Genomic DNA, 22696 nt, shown 5'->3' with positions numbered 1-22696 from the left:
AACATGTGGTTTCCATATTTGTTTGATGTGTTTGATACCGTTCCATTTATTCCATTCCAGCCATAACAATGAGCCCATCCTCCTATAGCTCTTCCCACCAGCCTCCACTGATCTATACAGTACACATATAGGTATCTGCACTGGTTCTACTGGTGTTTTCTGGACCCCTGTCTAACCTCAATTTGGGGTCCATAAAGTTAGTCCTAATGAGTTATTGTGTTGGCAGAACACATCTGAGTCAGACTGACAACTAGCAGATGCAGTAGTGTTCCACTCCCAAAAGGCAACAATGTCTTAGGGGGACTGTTGTGTTAGCCAAAGTGAGAGTGCTGACAGTATCTGCTTGAAGTGGTTCCCACACTTACCATTTATAAATGTTTTGTGCTATTACTCATTGTTGGCACTTATGACACATGACAGTTGTCTCTTTCTCTATCTTTCTGTGTGTGACCAGGCCTGCAGATAGTCCTGAAATCCATCATGAAAGCCATGGTGCCGCTGCTCCAGATCGGCCTGCTGCTCTTCTTCGCCATTCTTATGTTTGCCATCATCGGCCTGGAGTTCTACAGCGGGAAGCTCCACAACACCTGTCTGCCCATGCCAAATATCCTGGGTAAGACAGAATATGCATCCCAAATAACCACTGTATTCCTTTTGTAGTGCACTACTTTTGACCAGGGAATATATAGGCTATAGAGTACCATTTGGGACTCACCCAGACAGACAAAGGGCACTTTGAGCTCTAAGCCTTAGAGAGATGCCATCAAGTCTACATTCATCCAGGACGCACACTGCTCTGCATATCAATTCGGGTTGGTTCTGTGGCAGTTGGTGCCCCTTTATGAGGTTGAATTTGTTGTATTCGGTGTATTTATACCTGTACTCTGCTTATAGCCTATGCTTGCATTGAACATCTAGCTACATTTAATTTTTTTAAACAGTGTGTTAGTATCGTGCTGTGATCCTTAGCTCTGTTACATGTAAACATTTACGGTAAGTTATCGTAAACATCCTTCGAGCCGATCATTTATCAGCAAGGTTATACTGCACCTACACAACAAGTGGATTATTATTTTCTACGAGGCTTCCTCAGCTGTAATGATAAGCCATACAAACGTCCTGTGAGTGCTCTCTGCTGTTCCCGCCCAGTGTAATGTATTGTCAGTGGTCAGGCTGACAATATCTGTGTTACCCAACAGACCTGAAACACACAGTACCAATCCTGGCTGCACCTGTAAATGTAACCACAGCCAACATGACTGCCTATGTAATTAAACCCCACAATATGGCAGCTCAATACAGTACCTCGACTAATTGTAAAGTCATAGATGTTATTGGCTCGATGCATGAATCATGTTATAATAAAGTGGGTTACACAGTTCTATTCACACAGATGTTTATCTCCTGAACATAATTTGTTATTCAGGTAGTGTGGTCTTTTAACAAGCTTACTGGGGATTTGTTCCTTTGGTTTTTTACATGATAGGAATTTAGTTGTCACAGATAGAGAAGATGATGAAATGATCTGTCCTTTTCAAAAAAGGTTGTCCTTCAGCTTATCTTTTGTTGAGGGTTTAATATCACTCACAGCTTGACTTGGTTATAAAAATGTCCTATGGTCTGCCATTGACAGACTGTAGGGTGTTCACTCTCTGCTGTACAATGTGGAATAAAATCTGGCAATTCAAGAGGGTGCTACGAAATTAATGTCAAAATGTAGTTGTCTTTGCCCTATGTCATTAGAAATTACATAGAATACATCATTAGATTGTTTTCTACAATATTCTAACCTTAATAGACTAGTACTTGACGGTGTTGATGAAATAAGAGCGTTCATTTGCTGTGATCACTGCTCGTTTAGACTGAGCCGCTTCCATATTTAATGTTGTGATGTTGTACCATTTGGAGGTGTTTCCACTGGTTGGACCAATCAAAATCAACTTGATACCTTTGTCATTTTCAGCTCCAGATCCTTGGCTTTCATTTCCTATATTGGCGATCAATCTTTGTTGAGAGGGGCCGTTTCTATGGCGACTTAAAGGAGGCTCAGAAATGCACAATGAAAACAGGAACAGATTGTCTTCGGATGGTGGATATTTCAATTCTGTCGGTTAGCTTTGTAAATAAATATACATTTAGTCTCTATTTAGTTTTATATTGAGCGGATTTAATTTAGAAAAAGCCCATGTTTTCACTCACGAACCTGCAGCCACTAGTTAGATTGTCAGTTGATGTTCGAAGTTAGCGCTGTTCTGCCGCGGAGCAGCACCACAGGGTTCTATTGAGCAGTGACCACTTATTTGATCATGCCTGTGATGACCTTCCATTCACTTGCTACATAAACATGCTACATATTTGTATAAATATTTGTATAAACCTTGAAGGAATTAATCATTTTATGGGTGAACACCCTACAGACTGTTTCAGTGGTTTAATACAGTAAAGAGTTATATATCATATATTCTAGTATTCCTTTACTGCATTTCAAATATATCCGATTTAATACAGTACCCAATTGTGTCAAACAACATACTGTAATTTTTAAGATGATGTCATCATAAAGGTTACGTGGGGACCACACTGTATGAGTTAACCTTATTTACCCCCTATTGGCTTTATAGAGATGATTTATTATAATCACACATTGCACAAATCAAATAGCATATTATTACCGTCATATTTCACAATGGTTCAGGAAAGGACTTTCACACAGAGAGCTGCTGCTGCTGCTCACTTTATTGATCGAGTCATGCATTACATTATAGTCATCATATTGTGCTACTTATTCATGCATCCCCAGTAGATGCAAGTCATTTCTCAGAATTTAGACATTTCTCTGAAGTCATCGTATCTCTCATGGGAAAAACACGTTTAGTTAGATTGATTTCAGTATTGCATCATTTTTAAAATCTTTAGCCTAGCCTACACATCCTTTAGTGGACTCTGACTCTGGACAATAATAAACATTCTCTCTTGTCCCTCTGTCAGAGAATGAGACGGTGGACAAGTCTGAGTCAGAGTTCCCGTGTGGGGTGAGGAAGTGCCCTGACAAGTACGCCTGCCGTGACACCTGGATCGGCCCCAACGATGGCATCACCCAGTTTGATAACATCTTGTTTGCTGTGCTCACCGTCTTCCAGTGCATCACCATGGAGGGCTGGACCACCGTGCTCTACAATGTGAGTCACACCTGCTTCTGCCATAGATGAGGGAAAAATAAGCCTATTATTTGACCTGGTAATGTATTCCTTTGATATACCTCTCCGAACCCTAGCTAGCTTTTTACCTGTCTTTACTAAAGCTGTTGAATATTTGTTGCAAGATGCACTCAAACATCCTTTACAGTAGCTTCCCTGTTCTGTGATTGTGAACACAATTGATTACAGACCATACCTGAGAAATGATTGAAGCATTGCACAACGATAAACAAACACACCATTTAGGCTGTGTTTACACAGATAGCCCAATTCTGATCTTTTGCCCAATTATTGGCAAAGGAGCTGATCTGATTTGTTTTTTGTTTTTGTTTTTATAGAGGGTAGATCAGCTTTAATATTGAAGATAGATTGTGGCTTCTATCAATGTAATTGTCTGAATCATTTCCAATCCCCCATATATTTTGGGGTAAATATACAGTACCTGTCAAAAGTTTGGACACACCTACTCATTCAAGGGTTTTTCTTTATTTTTAATATTTTCTACATCGTAGAATAATAGTGAAAGCATCAAAACTATGAAATAACACATATGGACTCATGTAGTAACCAAAAAAGTGTTAACCTCTCTGGGGTATGTGTGACGGTATCGTCCTATTCGCCAACAGCCAGTGAAATAGCAGAGCGCCAAATTCAAAACAACAAAAATCTCATAATTCAAATTTCTCATACATACAAGTATTACACACCATTGTAAAGATACACTTCTCGTTAATCCAACCACAGTGTCCAATTTCAAAAAGGCTTTACGGCGAAAGCATAGCATTAGATTATGTTAGGACAGCACCTAGACAAGAAAAACCACACAGCCATTTTCCAAGCAAGGAGAGGCGTCACAAAAACCAGAAATACAGCTAAAATTAATCACTAACCTTTGATGATCTTCATCAGATGGCAATCATAGGACTTCATGTTACACAATACATGTATGTTTTGCTCGATAAAGTTCATATTTATAGCCAAAAACCCCATTTTACATTGGCGTGTAATGTTCAGAAATGTTTTACCTCCAAATGAGCACATCAATTTACAGAAATACTCATTATAAACATTGATAAAATATACAACTGTTATGCATAGAATTAAACATATACTTCTCCTCAATGCAACCGCTGTGTCAGATTTCAAAAAAGCTTTACGGCGAAAGCACACTTTGCAATAATCTGAGTACAGCGCCAAAACAAGCCATACAGATACCCGCCATGTTTTGGAGTCAACAGAAGTCAGAAATAGCATTATAAATATTCACTTACCTTTGATGAACTTCATCGGAATGCACTCCCAGGAATCCCAGTTCCACAATAAATGTTTGTTTTGTTCGACAAAGTTAATCTTTATGTCCAAATACCTCCATTTTGTTAGTGCGTTAGGTTCACTATTCCAAATGCAGAAGGCGCGCACACTAAAGTACAGACGAAAAGTCAAAAAAGTTACATTACAGTTTGTAGAAACATGTCAAACGATGTGTAGAATCAATCTTTAGGATGTTTTTATCATAAATCTTCTAAAATATTCCAACCGGACAATTCTTTTGTCTTCATAAAGGAAAGAGAACTGAGCTCATGCTCATGGCCGCGCGCGTAACTAAAATAATGGCTGACTGCCAGACACCTGAATCAATCAGCTCTTATTCTCGCCCCATTCACAGTAGAAGCCTGAAACAATGTTCTAAAGACTGTTGACATCTAGTGGAAGCCTTGGGAAGTGCAATATGACCCCATAGACACTGTATATTGGATAGGCAATCACTTGAAAAACTACAAACCTCAGATTTCCACATTTCCTGGTTGGTTTTTTTCTCAGGTTTTGCCTGCCATATGAGTTCTGTTATACTCACAGACATCATTCAAACAGTTTTGGAAACTTCAGAGGGTTTTCTATCCATATCTACTAATTATATGCATATTCTAGCTTTTGGGCCTGAGTAGCAGGCAGTTTACTCTGGGAACGCTTTTCATCCGGACGTCAAAATACTGCCCCCTACCCAAGAGAGGTTTTAAACTATTCAAAATATATTTTAGATTCTTCAGAGTAGCCACCCTTTGCCTTGATTACAGCTTTGCACACTGTTGGAATTCTCTCAACCAGCTTTACCTAGAATTATTTTCCAACAGTCGTGAAGTACTTCCCACATATGCTGAGCACTTGTTGGCTGAATTTCCTTCACTCTGCAGTCCAACTCATCCCAAACCATATCAATTGAGTTGAGCTCAGGTGATTTTGGAGGCCAGGTCATCTGATGCAGCACTCCATCACTCTCCTTCTTGGTCAAATAGCCCTTACACAGCCTGGAGGTGTGTTGGGTCATTGTCCTGTTGAAAAACAAATGATAGTCCCAGTAAGCGGAAACCAGATGGGATGGCGTATCACTGCAGAATGCTGTGGTAGCCATACTGGTTAAGTGTGCCTTGAATTCTAAATAAATCACTGACAGTGTCACCAGCAAAGCACCCCCACACCATCACACCTGCTTCTCCATGGGAACCACAGATGTTCACCTACTCTCACCTAAACAAAAATCTCAAATTTAGACTCATCAGACCAAAGAACAGATTTCCACCGGTCTAATGTCCATTGCTTGTGTTTCTTGGCCCACGCAAGTCTCTTCTTCTTATTGGTGTCCTTTAGTAGTGGTTTCTTTGCAGCAATTCGACCATGAAGGCCTGATTCATGCAGTCTCCTCTGAACATTTGATGTCGAGATGTGTCTGTTACTTGAACTCTGTGAAGCATTTATTTGGGCTGCAATTTCTGAGGATGGTAAATCTAATGAACATATCCTCTGCAGCAGAGGTAACGCTGGGTCTTCCTTTCCTGTGGCGGTCATCGTGAGAGCCAGTTTCTTCATAGCGCTTGATGGTTTTTGCGACAGCACTTCAATGTTTTTGAAAACTTCCGGATTGGCTGACCTTCATGTCTTAAAGTAATGATGGATTGTCGTTTCTCTTTGCTTATTTAAGCTGTTCTTGCCATGATATGGACTTGGTCTTTTACCAAATAGGGCTATCTTCTGTATACCACCCCTACCTTGTCACAACACAACTGATTGGCTGAAACGCATTAAGAAGGAAAGAAATTCCACAATATAACTTTTAACCTGCTAATTGAAATGCATTCCAGGTGACTTCTCATGAAGCTGGTTGAGAGAATGCCAAGAGGGTGCAAAGCTGTCATCAAGGCAAAGGGTGGCTACTTTTCTCAAAAGAATCTCAAAATATAAAATGTAGGCAGGTCTGTTAAGAACAAATTCTTATTTTCAATGACAGCCTAGGAACAGTGGGTTAACTGCCTTGTTCAGGGGGAGAATGACAGATTTGTACCTTGTCGGCTCAGGGATTCGAACTTACAACCTTTCAATTGCTAGTCCAACACTCTAACCACTAGGCTACCCTGCTGCCCCATTAATTGTTGTGTATATAACCCTCTGCTCCCCCCATGTCCTTGTGTGGAATTGTTTGTTTGTAAGTGCTTGTACTCTATGTTACTGGTGCGCGTCGGGTTTTGTACCCATGTAGGTTCTTTTTGTATGGCTCCGGCTATTACCTATTTTCTGCTCTCCTGCGTCTGACTGCACTGACACTAGTTCCGCAACCCTTACAATGTAGCTATTTTGTTAGCTATTCGTATTGCTTGGGGATAGAAGCTGTTGAAGATCCTGTTGGTGTCAGACTTGATGCACCGGTACCTCTTGCCGTGCGGCAGCAGAGAAAATAGTCTATGGCTTGGGTGGTTGGAGTCTGACGATTTTACGGGCCTTTTTTTCACACAGCCTGATATAGAGGTCCTTGATGGCTGGAAGGTTGGTCCCAGTGATGTACTGGGCTGTCCGCACAACCCTCTGTAGGTCCATGCGATTGAGGGTGGTGGTATTGCCATACCAAGCAGTGATCTAGCCAGCCAAGGGCCCATGCCAAACTTTTTCAACCACCTGAGGGAGAAGAGGCACTGTCATGCCTTCTTCACAAGCGTGTGTGTGTGTTTGGACAATTTGAAGTCTTTAGTGATTTGGACACAGAGAAACTTAAAGCTGTCTACCTGCTCCACTGCCACCCACGTCGATGTGGATGCCCAGGCAGTACAGGAGGGGACTAGACACACACCCCTGTGGGGCCCCTGTGTTAAGGGTCAGTGTGGCGGAGGTGATGTTGCCTACCCTCACAACCTGGGGTCGGCCCGTCAGGAAGTCCAGGATCCAGCTGCAGAGGGAGATGTTCAGACCCAGAGTCCTAAGCTTGGTGACGAGCTTGGAGGGGACAATGGTGATGAACGCTGGGCTGTAGTCAATTAACAGCATTCTCACATAGGTATTCCTCTTATCTAGGTGGGAGAGGGCAGTGTTGAGAGCAGTTGAGATTGCATCATCTATGGATCTGTTGGGGCGCTATACACATTGGAGTGGGTCTAGGGTGGCTGGAATGGAGGAGTTAATGTGTGCCATAACTACTGTAGCCTCTCAAAGCACTTTGTGATTATAGAAGTGAGTGCTACAGTGCGGTAGTCATTGTGGCATGAAGCCTTAGAGTTCTTAGGAACAGGAATGATTGTGGTCATCTTAAAACGTGGGGATTACAGAATTGGTAGAGGAGAGGTTGAAAATTACTGTGAATATGCCTGCCAACTGTTCTGCTCATGCTCTGAAAATGTGCCCTGGAATACCGTTGGGGCCCGCTGCCTTGCGGGTGTTGACCTGATTAAAGACCCTTCTCACATTGAGCTCGGAGAGTGAGATCGTCTAATCCTCTGGGTCGGTGACGGCCCTCACACCTGGCTTGATTGCTTTGTTGTCAAAGCATGCATTAAATGCATTGAGTTTGTCTGGTATTTGGTATTTAGTATTTTATTAGGATCCCCATTAGCTTTTGCAAAAGCAGCAACTACTCTTCCTGGGGTCTACACAAAACATGAAACATAATACAGAATGACATAATACAGAACATCAATAGACAAGAACAGCTCAAGGACAGAACTACATTAAAAAAAATGTATAGGCACATGTAGCCTACATATCAATGCATACACACAAACTATCTAGGTGAAATAGGGGAGAGGCGTTGTGCCGTGAGGTGTTCCTTTATCTGTTTTTTGAAAACAGGTTTGCTCTTTATTTGAGCAATATGAGATAGAAGGAAGTTCCATGCAATAAGGGCTCTATATAATACTGTACACTTTCTTGAATTTGTTCTGGATTTGGCGACTGTGAAAAGACCCCTGGTGGCATGTCTGGTGAGATAAGTGTGTGTGTCAGAGCTGTGTGTACATTGACTTTGCAAACAATTTGGGATTTTCAACTCATTGTTTCTTATAAAAAGAAGAAGTGATGCAGTCAGTCTCTCCTCAACTCTTATCCAAGAGAGACTGGCATGCATAGTATTTATATCAGTCCTCTGATTACAATGAAGAACAAAACGTGCTGCACTGTTCTGGGCCAGCTGCAACATAACTAGGTCTTTCCTTGCAGCACTGGACCACACGACTGGACAATAATCAGATGAGACAAACTAGAGCCTGCAGAACTTCATTTTTGGAGTGTGGTGTCAAAAAATCAGAGCATCTCTTTATTACGGACAGACCTCTCCCCGTCTTTACAACCATTGAATATATACTGCTCAAAAAAATAAAGGGAACACTTAAACAACACATCCTAGATCTGAATGAAATAAATAATTTTATGAAATACTTTTTTCTTTACATAGTTGAATGTGCTGACAACAAAATCACACAAAAATAATCAATGGAAATCCAATTTATCAACCCATGGAGGTCTGGATTTGGAGTCACACTCAGAATTAAAGTGGAAAACCACACTACAGGCTGATCCAACTTTGATGTAATGTCCTTAAAACAAGTCAAAATGAGGCTCAGTAGTGTGTGTGGCCTCCACATGCCTGTATGACCTCCCTACAACGCCTGGGCATGCTCCTGATGAGGTGGCGGATGGTCTCCTGGGGGATCTCCTCCCAGACCTGGACTAAAGCATCCGCCAACTCCTGGACAGTCTGTGGTGCAACGTGGCGTTGGTAGATGGAGCGAGACATGATGTCCCAGATGTGTTCAATTGGATTCAGGTCTGGGGAACGGGCGGGCCAGTCCATAGCATCAATGCCTTCCTCTTTGAATTTGCCAATCTTGGTGTTCTCTGGCAAATGCCAAACGTCCTGCACGGTGTTGGGCTGTAAGCACAACCCCCACCTGTGGACGTCGGGCCCTCATACCACCCTCATGGAGTCTGTTTCTGACCATTTGAGCAGACACATGCACATTTGTGGCCTGCCGGAGGTCATTTTGCAGGGCTCTGGCAGTGCTTCTCCTGCTCCTCCTTGCACAAAGGCGGAGGTAGCGGTCCTGCTGCTGGGTTGTTGCCCTCCTACGGCCTCCTCCACATCTCCTGATGTACTGGCCTGTCTCCTGGTAGCGCCTCCATGCTCTGGACACTACGCTGACAGACACAGCAAACCTTCTTGCCACAGCTCGCATTTATGTGCCATCCTGGATGAGCGGCACTAGCTGAGCCACTTGTGTGGTTGTCATTTTAGACATTTTACATTTTAGTCATTTAGCAGACGCTCTTATCCAGAGCGACTTACAGTAGTGAATGCATACATTTCAATTCATTTCATACATTTTTTTTTTTCTCATACTGGCCCCCCGTGGGAATCGAACCCACAACCCTGGCATTGCAAACACCATTGCAAACACCATGCTCTACCAACTGTAGACTCCTTCTCATGCTACCACTAGAGTGAAAGCACCGCCAGCATTCAAAAGTGACCAAAACATCAGCCAGGAAGCATAGGAACTGAGAAGTGGTCTGTGGTCCCCACCTGCAGAACCACTCCTTTATTGGGGGTGCCTTGCTAATTGCCTATAATTTCCACCTGTTGTCTATTCCATTTGCACAACAGCATGTGACATTTATTGTCAATCAGTGTTGCTTCCTAAGTGGACAGTTTGATTTCACAGAAGTGTGATTGACTTGGAGTTACATTGTGTTGTTTAAGTGTTCCCTTTATTTTTTTGAGCAGTGTATATGTTTTGACCATGACAGTTTACAATCTAAGGTAACGCTAAGTAATTTATTCTCCTCAACTTGTTCAACAGCCACACCATTCATTACCAGATTCAGCTGAGGTCAAGAACTTAAGGAATGATTTGTACCAAATGCAATCCTCTTAGTTTTAGAGATGTTCAGGACCAGTTTATTACTGGCCACCCATTACAAAACAGACTGCAACTCTTTGTTAAGGTTTTCAGTAACTTCATTAGCTGTGGTTGCTGATGCGTATATGGTTGAATCATCAGCGTACATGGACACACATGCTTTGTTTCAGTGGCAGGTCATTGGTAAAAATAGAAAGAGTAGAGGGCCTAGAGAGCTGCTCTACGGTACACCACACTTTACATGTCTGACATTAGAGAAGTTTTCATTAAAGAAAAGTTATATTATATAGATAGCTCTGAATCCAAGATATGGCAGAGGTTTAAAAGCCATAACACATGGTCAAACACCATTTTTTCCAACAGTTTGCTAAGAGCTGTCAGCAAGCTGATAGGTCTGCTGTTAGAACCAGTAAAAGCCGCTTTACCACTCATGGGTAGCAAAATTACTTTGGCTTCACTACAGGTCTGAGGACAAACGCCTTCCTCTGGACTCAGATTAAATATATGACAGATAGGAGTGGCCATAGAGTCAGCTACCACCCTCAGTAGTTTCCATCTAAGTTGTCAATGCCAAGAGGTTTGTCATTTGGAATTTCCTGCCTATGTTTGTCCACTTTGCCAATTAAATAATCATTAAAGTAATTGGCAACATCAAATGGTTTTGTGATAAATAAGCCATCTGATTTGATGAAAGATGGAGTTGAATTTGTCTTTCTGCCCATAATTTCATTTAAAGTACTCCAAAGTTTTTTTCCATCATTCATTATATCATTGATCTTGGCTTCATAATACAGTTTTTTTCTTCTTTTTGTTGAGTTTAGTCACATAATTTCTCAATTTGCAGTAATTACACCAGTCAGATGTACAGCCAGATGTATTAGCCACTCCTTTTGCTCCATCTCTTTCAACCATACTGTTTTTCAATTCCTCATCACTCCATGGAGCCTTAACAGTTCTAACGGTCAGTTTTTTAACAGATGCATGTTTATCAATAATTGGAAGAAGCAATTTCATAAAGTGCAGCGTCTGGATGCTCCTCATTAATCACATCAGACCAACAAATATTTTTAACATCATCCACATAAGAGTCACAGCAAAATCTTTTGTATGATCTCTTATACAATATTTTAGGCCCAGCTGTTAGAACTTTGGCTTTCCTGGTAACAGCCACTATATTGTGATCACTGCATCCAATGGGTACGGATACAGCTTTAGAACAAAGTTCTACAGTATTAGTAAAAATGTGATCAATACATGTGGATGGTCTTGTCCCTGTAGTGTTTGTAAACACCCTGGTAGGTTTGTTTAATAACCTGAACCAGATTACAGGCACTGGTTACAATAAGAAGCTTCCTCTTGAGCGGACAGCTTGATGAAAACCAGTCAATATTCAGGTCCCCAAGAAAGTAGACCTCTGTTTACATCACATACACTATCAAACATTTCACACATATTATTTAGATACTGACTGTTAGCAGTTGGTGGCCTATAGCAACACCCCAAAAGAAAAGGCTTTAGATGTACCAAGTGAACCTGCAACCACAACACTTCAGTAACATTTGACATGAGATCTTCTCTAAGCATTACAGGGATATGGCTCTGAATATATACAGCAACACCTCCCCCATAAGTGTTTCTGTCTCTTCTATAGATGTTATATCCTTGTATTGCTACTGCTGTATCATCAAATTAATTATCTAAGTGAGTCTCAGAAATGGCTAATTATGAATGTTATCTGATGTTAGCAAGTTATTGATTTCATGAACCTTATTTCTAAGGCTATATATATTAATATGGGCTATTTTCAGCCCTTTCCTGGGTAGCTTATCAGAGACAGACACGATATGGAAAAGAGCAAACAAAGCAAGAGAGAAAAAAAACATTCAGCAGTCCAGAAATCAGTTGGTGTGTGTAGTATGTGTGTGTGTGTGTGTGTGCTGCGGGGTTGAAGCTACGAACTCATTGGCTTGGCTCTCTCATCCCTTCCAGGCTTTTGGGAGGGAGGGTGGACAATGAGCCTGTCATAGTTCCCATGTGCTCCGGCAGCTTTCATGGCTGGGATCAATTCTTTCCTCTTCTGGTGCACAGCTTCAGGATAGTCCTTGTTGAGGAAGATATACGTTTGTCTCAAGTTCTCGGCTTTCCAGAACAGCTATCTTGTCCTTGAACCTCAGGAACTTGACCACTATCGGCCTGGGCCTGTCACCTGGGCCGGTGGTGGGTTAGAGAGGCATCATTGGGCAGATCATGGTTTGGTCTTATTTTGTAATCCGCAATTGACTGTAGCCCCTGCCACGTGGTGGGCGTCGAAGCCTGTGTCATATGATTTCACCTTATTCCTATATTGTCCTTTTGCTTGTTTGATGACTCTGCGGAGGTCATAGCGGGCCTTCTTGTACTTATTCCTGTTCTCGGTCATAGCTTCAGGGTTGTCTACTACAGCTCTGTGTGCGGTAGCCCTGTTCTTTAGTTTATCGCCAACCTCGGTGTTAATCTAGGGCTTTTGCTTAAGAAAGCAGTGAACCCTCACCCTGGGTACAATGTCACCAATGAATTTTCTAATGTAGCCGGTGACGGGGGTGGTTAACTTGTCCATGTTTTCGGAAGAGTCTCGAAACATAATCCAATCAGCGCAGTCCTGTAGCATAACCTCTGATTCTGATGACCATTTATCAACGGAGCGAATCGCGGGTTCTTCCTGTTTCAGCTTCTGCTTGTAAACAGGAAGAAAAAGTATGGAGTCATGATCTGATTTGCCGAATGGTGGATGAAAGAGGGCCTTGTATGGACTTTATCGCCCCTATTGGTGTTGGAGATGTGTCTTAGTGGCGCTATATTAAAATCGCAGACAACCAGAAAGGCAGCCACTTGGTGTAGGTTATCCTGCTTGTTTATAGCCTTGTACAGTTAATTAAGTGCCAGCTTGTTATTTTTATTGTCCTGAGGTGGAATGTATACAGCAGTCACGATCACAGCTGAAAACGCCATCAGGAGGTAGAAGGGTCGGCATTTGACATCAGGTATTCCAAGATGGGTAAACAGTGGGTCGACACTTCCACCGCGCTGGAATTAGTACTCCAGTTGTTGTTGATGAAGAGGCAAACCCCTCCCCCCTCGATTTCCCCAACTCCGAGTCCTGGCCGCACGGTGAATGGAGAATACATCGAGTTGGATAGCTGTGGGGGGTATCTTGTCCGAGAGCCATGTTTCTGAAAAGCAAAGAATATTGAAGTTTCAAGAGTCCCGTTTGTAGTAAATCCGTGATCGGAAGTCATTCATCTTATTATCAAGTGACTGTACATTACCCAATAGAAGGGAGAGAAGAAGTGGCCGGATTTCCCTTCGCCTTAATCCTACAAGGACCCCCCTCTTGCCTCTGTAACGCCGGTGACCCCTCTTGGGTAGCCCGAAAATTGGATTGGAATTACTTAGAGAACCCAGGGCAGATGAGTCGAAGTAGAAGCCGGAATTGGGGTCAGTAACTGCCAATCTGATGTTCAAGAGTTCTTGTCGGTTGCAAGAAATAACAGTGGCAACATTTCGTGAAAATAGAGTAAAAATAAACAACAAAACAATCACAAAATAGCAAAGTTGGGTTGGAGCTTGCAAAACGGCGGCCATCCAATACGGCGCCAACAATACTTAGGTTTCTACTTCCAGCTTATACATACTATATACAGTTGAAGTCGGAAGTTTACATACACTTCGGTTGGAGTCATTAAAACTTGTTTTTCAACGAATCCACAAATTTCTTCTGAACAAACTACAGTTTTGGCAAGTCGGTTAGGACATCTACCTTGTGCATAATTTGTCCAACAAATGTTTACAGACAGATTATTTCACTTATAATTCACTCTATCACAATTCCAGTGGGTCAGAAGTTTACATACACTAAGTTTACTGTGCCTTTAAACAGCTCGGAAAATTCCAGAAAATTATGTCATGCCTTTAGAAGCTTCTGATAAACTAATTGACATAATTTGAGTCAATTGGAGGTGTACCTGTGGACGTATTTCAAGGCCTACCTTCAAACTCAGTGCCTCTTTGCTTGACATCATGGGAAAATCAAAAGAAATCAGCCAAGACCTCAGAATGTTTTTTTTAGATCTCCACAAGTCTGGTTCATCCTTGGGAGCAATTTCCAAATGCCTGAAGGTACCATGTTCATCTGTACAAACAATAGTACGCAAGTATAAACACCATGGGACCACGCAGCCGTCATACCGCTCAGGAAGGAGATTCGTTCTGTCTCCTCGAGATGAACGTACTTTGGTGCAAACAAAAGTGCAAAATCAATCCCAGAACAGCAGCAAAGGACCTTGTGAAGATGCTGGAGGAAACGGGTACAAAAGTATCTATATCCACAGTGAAACGAGTCCTATATCGACATAACCTGAAAGGCCATTCAGCAGGGAAGAAGCCTGCTCCAAAACCTCCATAAAAAAGCCAGACTACGGTTTGTAACTGCACATGGGGACAAAGATCGTACTTTTTGGAGAAATGTCCTGTGGTCTGATGAAACAAAAATAGAACTGTTTGGCCATAATGACCATCGTTATATTTGGAGGAAAAAGGGGGAGGCTTGCAAGCTGAAGAACATCATCCCAACCATGAAGCATGGGGGTGGCAGCATCATGGTATGGGGGTGCTTTGCTGCAGGAGGGACTGGTGCACTTCACAAAATAGATGACATCGTTAGGGAGGAAAATTATGTGGATATATTGAAGCAACATCTCAAGACATCAGTCAGGAAGTTAAAGCTTGGTCACAAATGGTTCTTCCAAATGGACAATAACCCCAAGCATATTTCCAAAGTTGTCGCAAAATGGCTTAAGGACAACAAAGTCAAGGTGTTGGAGTGGCCATCACAAAGCCCTGACCTCAATCCTGTAGAAGATTTGTGGGCAGAACTGAAAAAGCGTGTGCGAGCAAGGAGGCCTACAAATCTGACTCAGTTACACCAGCTCTGTCAGGAGGAATGGGCCAAAATTCACCCAACTTATTGTGGGAAGCTTGTGGATGGCTACCCAAAACGTATGACCAAAGTTAAACAATGTAAAGGCAATGCTACCAAATACTAATTGAGTGTATGTAAACTTCTGACCCACTGGGAATGTGATGAAAGAAATAAAAGCTGAAATAAATCCTTCTCTTTACTATTATTCTGACATTTCATGTTCTTAAAGAAAGTGGTGATCCTAACTGACCTAAGAGGGAATTTTTACTAGAATTAAATGTCAGTGTTTAAATGAATTTGGCTAAGGTGTATGTAAACTTCCAACTTCAACTGTACATTTTATGGACACAGTATATTTTACATTAGTTATCTTGTTTTTTTGTTATTTTTAGTCTCACCTTTCAGCTCCCCTCAACCCTCCCATCTATGTCTGAACACCATCCAGTTTAGTTTTCTATTAGCCATATTTTTTTAAAACTGTGCTGTGATGTTTCACCAAAGTCCTGAACCTTTCTATTGTCATAGTTTCTACAGATTGTAAATTAAAGATCAAATGTTTTGCTAAGAGTATAATTATATTATTGATCAATTGACTATAATTTTTCAAATCACCCAGCAGTGCTATTTGCAGAGTTAGCTCCAGGTAAATGTTGTAATTCTTTAGCCATTCCTGTACCTGCGACCTAAGCAAGCTACATATGGGCAGTACCAAAACAAGTGTTCAAGAGCTGATCTGATTGGTCGAAAGACATACAGTACCAGTCAAAAGTTTGGACACACTAATTTTTGTATTTTTTTATTTCACATTTATTTAACCAGGTAGGCCAGTTGAGAACAAGTTATCATTTACAACTGCGACCTGGCCAAGATCAAGCAAAGCAGTGCGACATAAACAACACAGAGTTACACATGGGATAAACAAACGTACAGTCAATAACACAATATGAAAATCTATATACAGTGTGGGTAAATGTAGTAAGATCAGGGAGGTAAGGCAATAAATAGGCCATAGTGGCAAAATAATTACAATTTAGCAATTAAACACTGGAGTGATAAATGTGTAGAAGATGAATGTGCAAGTAGAGATACTGGGGTGCAAAGGAGCAAAAAAATATGGGGATGAGGTAGTTGGGTGGGCTATTGACAGATGGGCTGTGTACATGTGCAATGATCGGTAAGCTACTCTGACAGCTGGTGCTTAAAGTTAGTGAGGGAGATATAAGACTCCAGCTTCAGTGATTTTTGCAATTCGTTCCAGTCATTGGCAGCAGAGAATTGTAACGAAAGGCGGCCAAAGTAGGAGTTGGCTTTGGGGATGACCACTGAAATATACCTGCTTGAGCGCGTGCTACACGTGGGTGCTGCTATGGTGACCAGTGAGCTGAGATAAGGCGGGGCTTTACCTAGCAAAGACTTATAGATGACCTGGAGCCAGTGGGTTTGGCGACGAATGTGAAGCCAGGGCCAGCAATCGAGAGTATACAGGTCGCAGTGGTGGGTAGTATATGGGGCTTTGGTGACAAAACGGATGGCACTGTGATAGACTACATCCAATTTGCTGAGTAGAGTGTTGGAGGCTATTTTGTAAATGACATCGCCGAAGTCAAGGATCAGTAGGATAGTTAGTTTTACGAGGGTATGTTTGGCAGCATGAGTGAAGGATGCTTTGTTGTGAAATAGGAAGCCGATTCTAGATATAATTTGGGATTGGAGATGCTTAATGTGAGTCTGGAAGGGGAGTAGTTAATTGTATTTGTCCACATATTCTAAGTCAGAACCTTCCAGAGTAGTGATGCTAGACGGGCAGGCGGGAGCGGGTAGCGATCGGTTGAAGAGGGCTTTTCTTTATTTTTACAATTTTCTACATCAAAACTATGAAATTTAACATATGGAATCATATAGTAACCAAAAAAGTGTGCAACAAATCAAAATATATTTCATATTTTAGATTCTTTAAAGTAGCCACCCTTTGCCTTGATGACAGCTTTGCATAGTTTTGATGTCTTCAATATTATTATACAATTTAGAAAATAGTAAAAATTAAGAAAACCCCTTGAATGTGTAGGTGTGTCCAACCTTTTGACTGGTACTGTGTTGTTTAAAAAATATCATAATTGGGCTGCCTGTCTAAATGCAGCCATAGAGAAGTGAATCTGTGTCAAGTGAGTAGGGGAATTAAGTGCAGTGAATGGGCTAGAGCGTTAGGGTGGTCATTCATTCTCCTAATCTCCCAGCCAACCTCCCTCCACTGACTCACTACTACCATCTGCCTGCCCACTAACCCACTTTATCTAATCCCACTAAATTACATCCTAAACACATGGGCATGATCGGGCCGGGCTGGAATGTTGCTAGCAGACATTTAATGCTGACACCATTCATTGAATGATCAGTTACACCCATTATCTGTACGTTAGATCAGTTGCTTACAGATTGACCATTGTGTCATGATAATAATCGTGTTAGGACATTATAAGCATGTTAGGATGTTACTGAGTTCAAACTGGTTCTCTTTCAATTATTAATTTCATTATCTCACATGTGGGATACACCTGAATCTCAGAAGCTTGATGCACCTGAATATCAGAAGCTTGATGAACCAATTAAGAGACAGACTGGACGCGTGGCGAATTAGATGAGCCACTCCCCTCATGATAAGGAGCCACTCGCCCTATGGTCATTCTCACCTTTGTTCCTCACAAAGAGTACCTACAGTATATAAGCTCTCTTCAGCATGACTTGATCCCTGTTTTCCTGCTTAATTGTTCACAGGTGTGCTGCGAGGTTACATTTCGGAGTGCAGATTTTTCACCTCGTCTTTTGTGTTGGGTGACTTTACCAAAAGGAAAGTTTTCACTTTGAATAAGAATTAGCTTTCAGCTTTTTCTTCCCTTTGTCTCAGTAACATCACACGGAGGCTACTGAGACTTGGCTAGCTTAGATGCAAGTCTTGATCCCTGTTTTGGCTAGCCCGCCGCAAAGCTAGCTACACTAGCAACTAGCTTTTCTACCTGGAAGGGTAAAATTACAAGCTTGCTCTCTCTGTTTATCACAAGCCACTACCGTGCCACGTTGACTAGACCATAGTGCTGAGCAATTAACAAAATGTAGGTGATTTGTTTATTTTTTGCTCAATGTGCATATTGCTCAGTTTCTCTTGAGATCAGAATCAGATCAAGCCTGAACTGTGCGATGCAGTAGGGAGTTGTAGTTTTCAACAGGCCAATATTCTACATAGTTTAGTGCAGACAACATAGTAATTAACCATAATGACCATAATCCATTACGAGCCTACTTGTCCGGTCGGTCTGTGTGTTTCTTTTACACCTGCTACGTTTGGTTACAGTGGAGCAGACATGAAGACAAAGAGAAGAGACAGAAGAATGCGCGATCGAGAGGGATAGAGAGCAGTTGCTTCTACCTGAAAATACATTATCTAAGTGATTGATAGTTTGTATTCAGCAGTCATAAAAGTATGCCTTATTTACTTTGAAGAACTACTAAAATAGTGATTTTGTCAGATAGCATAGGCTGCAGCTCTATAGAAATTAGATGATGACTTGGAATCAAATCAAATCAAATTGTATTGGTTAGCAGATGTTAATGTGAGTGTAGCGAAATGCTTGTGCTTCTAGTTCCGACAGTGCAGTAATATCTAACAAGTTATCTAACAATTCCCCAACAACTACCTAATACACACAAATCTAAAGGGAGGAATAAGAATATGTACATAGAAATATATGGATGAGTGGCATAGATGGTATAAGGTACAGTATATGTACATATGGAATGAGTAATGTAAGACATGTAAACATTATTAAAGTGGCATTGTTTAAAGTGACTAGTGATCCATTTATTAACCTCTTGGGGCTATGTGGGACGCTAGCGTGCCACCCGTGGTGCACCCTGATCAAAAGCAGGTGCATTTCAAGAGCGGCAAATTTGAAACCAAATAAATGTCAAAATTCAAATTTTTCAAACATACAACTATCTTACACCCTTTGAAAGATAAACATCTCCTTAATCTAACCACGTTGTCCGATTTCAAAAAGGTTTTACGGCGAAAGTATAAAGTTAGATTATGTTAGGAGAGTACATTGACAATAGCTGTGTGTAATGTTTTGTCAATTCAAAGACAGGCGTCACCAAAACCATAAAACCAGCTAAAATGATGCACTAACCTTTGACAATCTCCATCAGATGACACTCCTAGGACATTATGTTAGACAATGCATGCATTTTTAGTTCTATCAAGTTCATATTTATATCCAAAAACAGCGTTTTACTATGGCGTTGATGTTCAGGAAATCGTTTCCCTTCAATAACCGGCAGTCAAGTCAGCACCACAAATTAAATAATTAAAATTAGAAAACATTGGTAAAATATTATATTGTCATTTAAAGAATTATAGATTTACATCTCTTGAACGCAATCGACTTGCCAGATTTAAAAATAACCTTACTGGGAAATCACACTTTGCAATAATCTGAGCACTGCGCCCAGAAAAATACGCTTTGCGATACAGACAAACGGCCATGTTGGAGAGATCTAAAATCGAAAATACTATGTAAATAATCCATTACCTTTGATTCTCTTCATCAGATGTCACTTCCAGGAATCCCAGGTCCATAACGAATGTAGTTTTGTTCAAAAAAGCTCATCATTTATGTCCAAAAAGCTCCGTGTTGTTAGCACATGATCTAAGCCCGCCGGACTTCACTTCTTGAACGAGGGGAAAAAATATATTTACGTTCGTTCAAACATGTCAAACGTTGTATAGCATAAATCATTAGTGCCTTTTTTAACCAGAACATGAATAATATTCAAGGTGGACGAATGCATTCTCTTTTAAAACGTATTGGAACGAGGGTACCCAACATGACCTCGCGCGCCAGAGTCTAATCGGCCATCACCGTTCCAAGGCTCTTGTTCGGTCAGATCTCATAGTAGAAGACTCAAAACACTTTGTAAAGGCTGGTGACATCTAGTGGAAGCAATAGGAAGTGCCAAAACATTAATCAGCCCCTGTGTGTTTCAATGGCATAGGCTTAAAGGTAATTCAACACATCAGGTATCCACTTCCTGTCAGAAAATGTCTCAGGGTTTTGCCTGCCAAATGAGTTCTGTTATACTCACAGACACCATTCAAACAGTTTTAGAAACTTTAGGGTGTTTTCTATCCATATATAATAAGTATATGCATATTCTAGTTACTGGGTAGCATTAGTAACCAGATTAAATCGGGTACGTTTTTTTATCCAGCCGTGAAAATACTGCCCCCTAGCCCCAACAGGTTAAAGTGGCCAATGATATGAGTCTCTTTGTAGGCAGTAGCCTCTCTGAGTTAGTGATGGCTGTTTAACAGTCTGATGACCTTGAGATAGAAGCTGTTTTTCAGTCTCTTGGTCGCAGCTTTGATGCACCTGTACTGACCTCGCCTTCTGGATGGTAGCGGGGTGAACGGGCAGTGGCTCGGATGGTAGTTGTCTTTGATGATTTTTTTGGGCCTTCCTGTGACATCGGGTGTTGTAGGGGTCTTTGAGGGCAGGTAGATTGCCCCCGGTGATGCATTGTGCAGACTGCGCCACCCTCTGGAGAGCCTTGCAGTTGAGTGCGGTGCAGTTGCCATACCAGGCGGTGATACAGCCCAACAGGATGCTCTCGTTTGTGCATCTGTAAAAGTTTGTCAGGGTTTTAGGTGACAAGCCAAATTTCTTCAGTCTCCTATGTGTCTGTGTGGGTGGACCATTTCAGTTAGTCTGTGATGTGTACGCCGAGGAACTTAAAACTTTCCACCTTCTCCACTACTGTCCCTTCGATGTGGATAGGGGGGTGCTCCCTCTGCTGTTTTCTGAAGTCCACAATCATCTCCTTTGTTTTGTTGACGTTGAGTGAGAGGTTGTTTTCCTGACACCACACTCCGAGTGCCCTCACCTCTTCTCTGTAGGCTCTGTAGGCTCTGTAGTTGTTGGTAATCAAGCCCACTACTGTTGTGTCGTCGCCAGACTGAGTTAGAGGTGTGCATAGCCACGCAGTCGTGGGTGAACAGGGAGTACAGGAGGGGGCTGAGCACGCACCCTTGTGGGGCCCCAGTGTTGAGGGTCAGCGAAGTGGAGATGTTGTTTCTTACCTTCAACACCTGGGGGCAGCCCGTCAGAAAGTCCAGGACCCAATTGCACAGGGCGGGGTTGAGACCCAGGGCCTCCAGCTTAATCATGAGCTTGGAGGGTACTATGGTGTTGAATGCTGAACTGTAGTCAATGAACAGCATTCTTACATAGCTATTCCTTATGTCCAGATGGGATAGGGCAGTGTGCAGTGTGATGGCGATTGAATATTGAATATGTCTGTAAACACACCAGCCAGCTTGTCTGCACATGCTCTGAGGACGCGGCTAGGGATTCCGTCTGGGCCAGCAGCCTTGCGAGGGTTAACACATTTAAATGTCTTACTCACGTCGGCCACAGAGAAGGAGAGGGGGGGGCCGTAGTCCTTGTTAGCAGGCCACGATGTTGGCATTGTATTTTCCTGAAAGTGAGCAAAGAAGGTGTTTAACCTCTCTGGGCTAGGTGGGACGCTTGCGTCCCACCTACTCAACAGCCAGTGTAATCCCGTGGCGCGATATTCAAATACCTCAAAAATGCAAAAACTTCAATTTTTCAAACATATGACTATTTTAAACCATTTTAGAGACAAGACTCTCGTTAATCTAACCACACTGTCCGATTTCAAAAAGGCTTTACAACGAAAGCAAAACATTAGATTATGTCAGCAGAGTACCCAGCCAGAAATAATCAGACACCCATTTTTCAAGCTAGCATATAATGTCACATAAACCCAAACCACAGCTAAATGCAACACTAACCTTCGATGATCTTCATCAGATGACAACCCTAGGACATTATGTTATACAATACATGCATGTTTTGTTCAATCAAGTTCATATTTATATCAAAAACCAGCTTTTTACATTAGCATGTGACTAGCATGTGACTAGCATTCCCACCGAACACTGCCGGTGAATTTACTAAATTACTCACGATAAACGTTCACAAAAAACATAACAATTATTTTAAGAATTATAGATACAGAACTCCTCTATGCACTCGATATGTCCGATTTTAAAATAGCTTTTCGGTGAAAGCACATTTTGCAATATTCTAAGTAGATAGCCCGGCATCACAGGGCTAGCTATTTAGACACCCAGCAAGTTTAGCATTCACCAAAGTCAGATTTACTATAAGAAAAATGTTATTACCTTTGCTGTCTTCGTCAGAATGCACTCCCAGGACTTCTACTTCAATAACAAATGTTGGTTTGGTCCCAAATAATCCATTGTTATATCCAAATAGCGGCGTTTTGTTCGT

General features: G+C 41.7%; 1 protein-coding gene across 1 annotated transcript in view; it reads left to right on the top strand.

Moving 5' to 3' along the window:
• The window catches only part of cacna1ea (calcium voltage-gated channel subunit alpha1 Ea), an 84045-nt gene that overhangs the window by 242 nt on the left and 61107 nt on the right, over positions 1-22696 (top strand). Inside the window, exons 2-3 of the mRNA XM_082956592.1 lie at positions 455-613; positions 2989-3179. Of these exons, the coding sequence (XP_082812718.1) occupies positions 455-613; positions 2989-3179 (350 nt within the window). The remainder of the gene's footprint in view (positions 1-454; positions 614-2988; positions 3180-22696) is intronic.

The sequence above is a fragment of the Salmo salar genome, chromosome 10 (genome assembly GCF_965601325.2).
Source record: "Salmo salar chromosome 10, fSalSal1, whole genome shotgun sequence".
Classification (NCBI taxonomy): Eukaryota; Metazoa; Chordata; class Actinopteri; order Salmoniformes; family Salmonidae; genus Salmo; species Salmo salar.
Note: the sequence above shows the minus strand (reverse complement) of the source record. Positions and strands in the feature narration are given on the sequence as shown.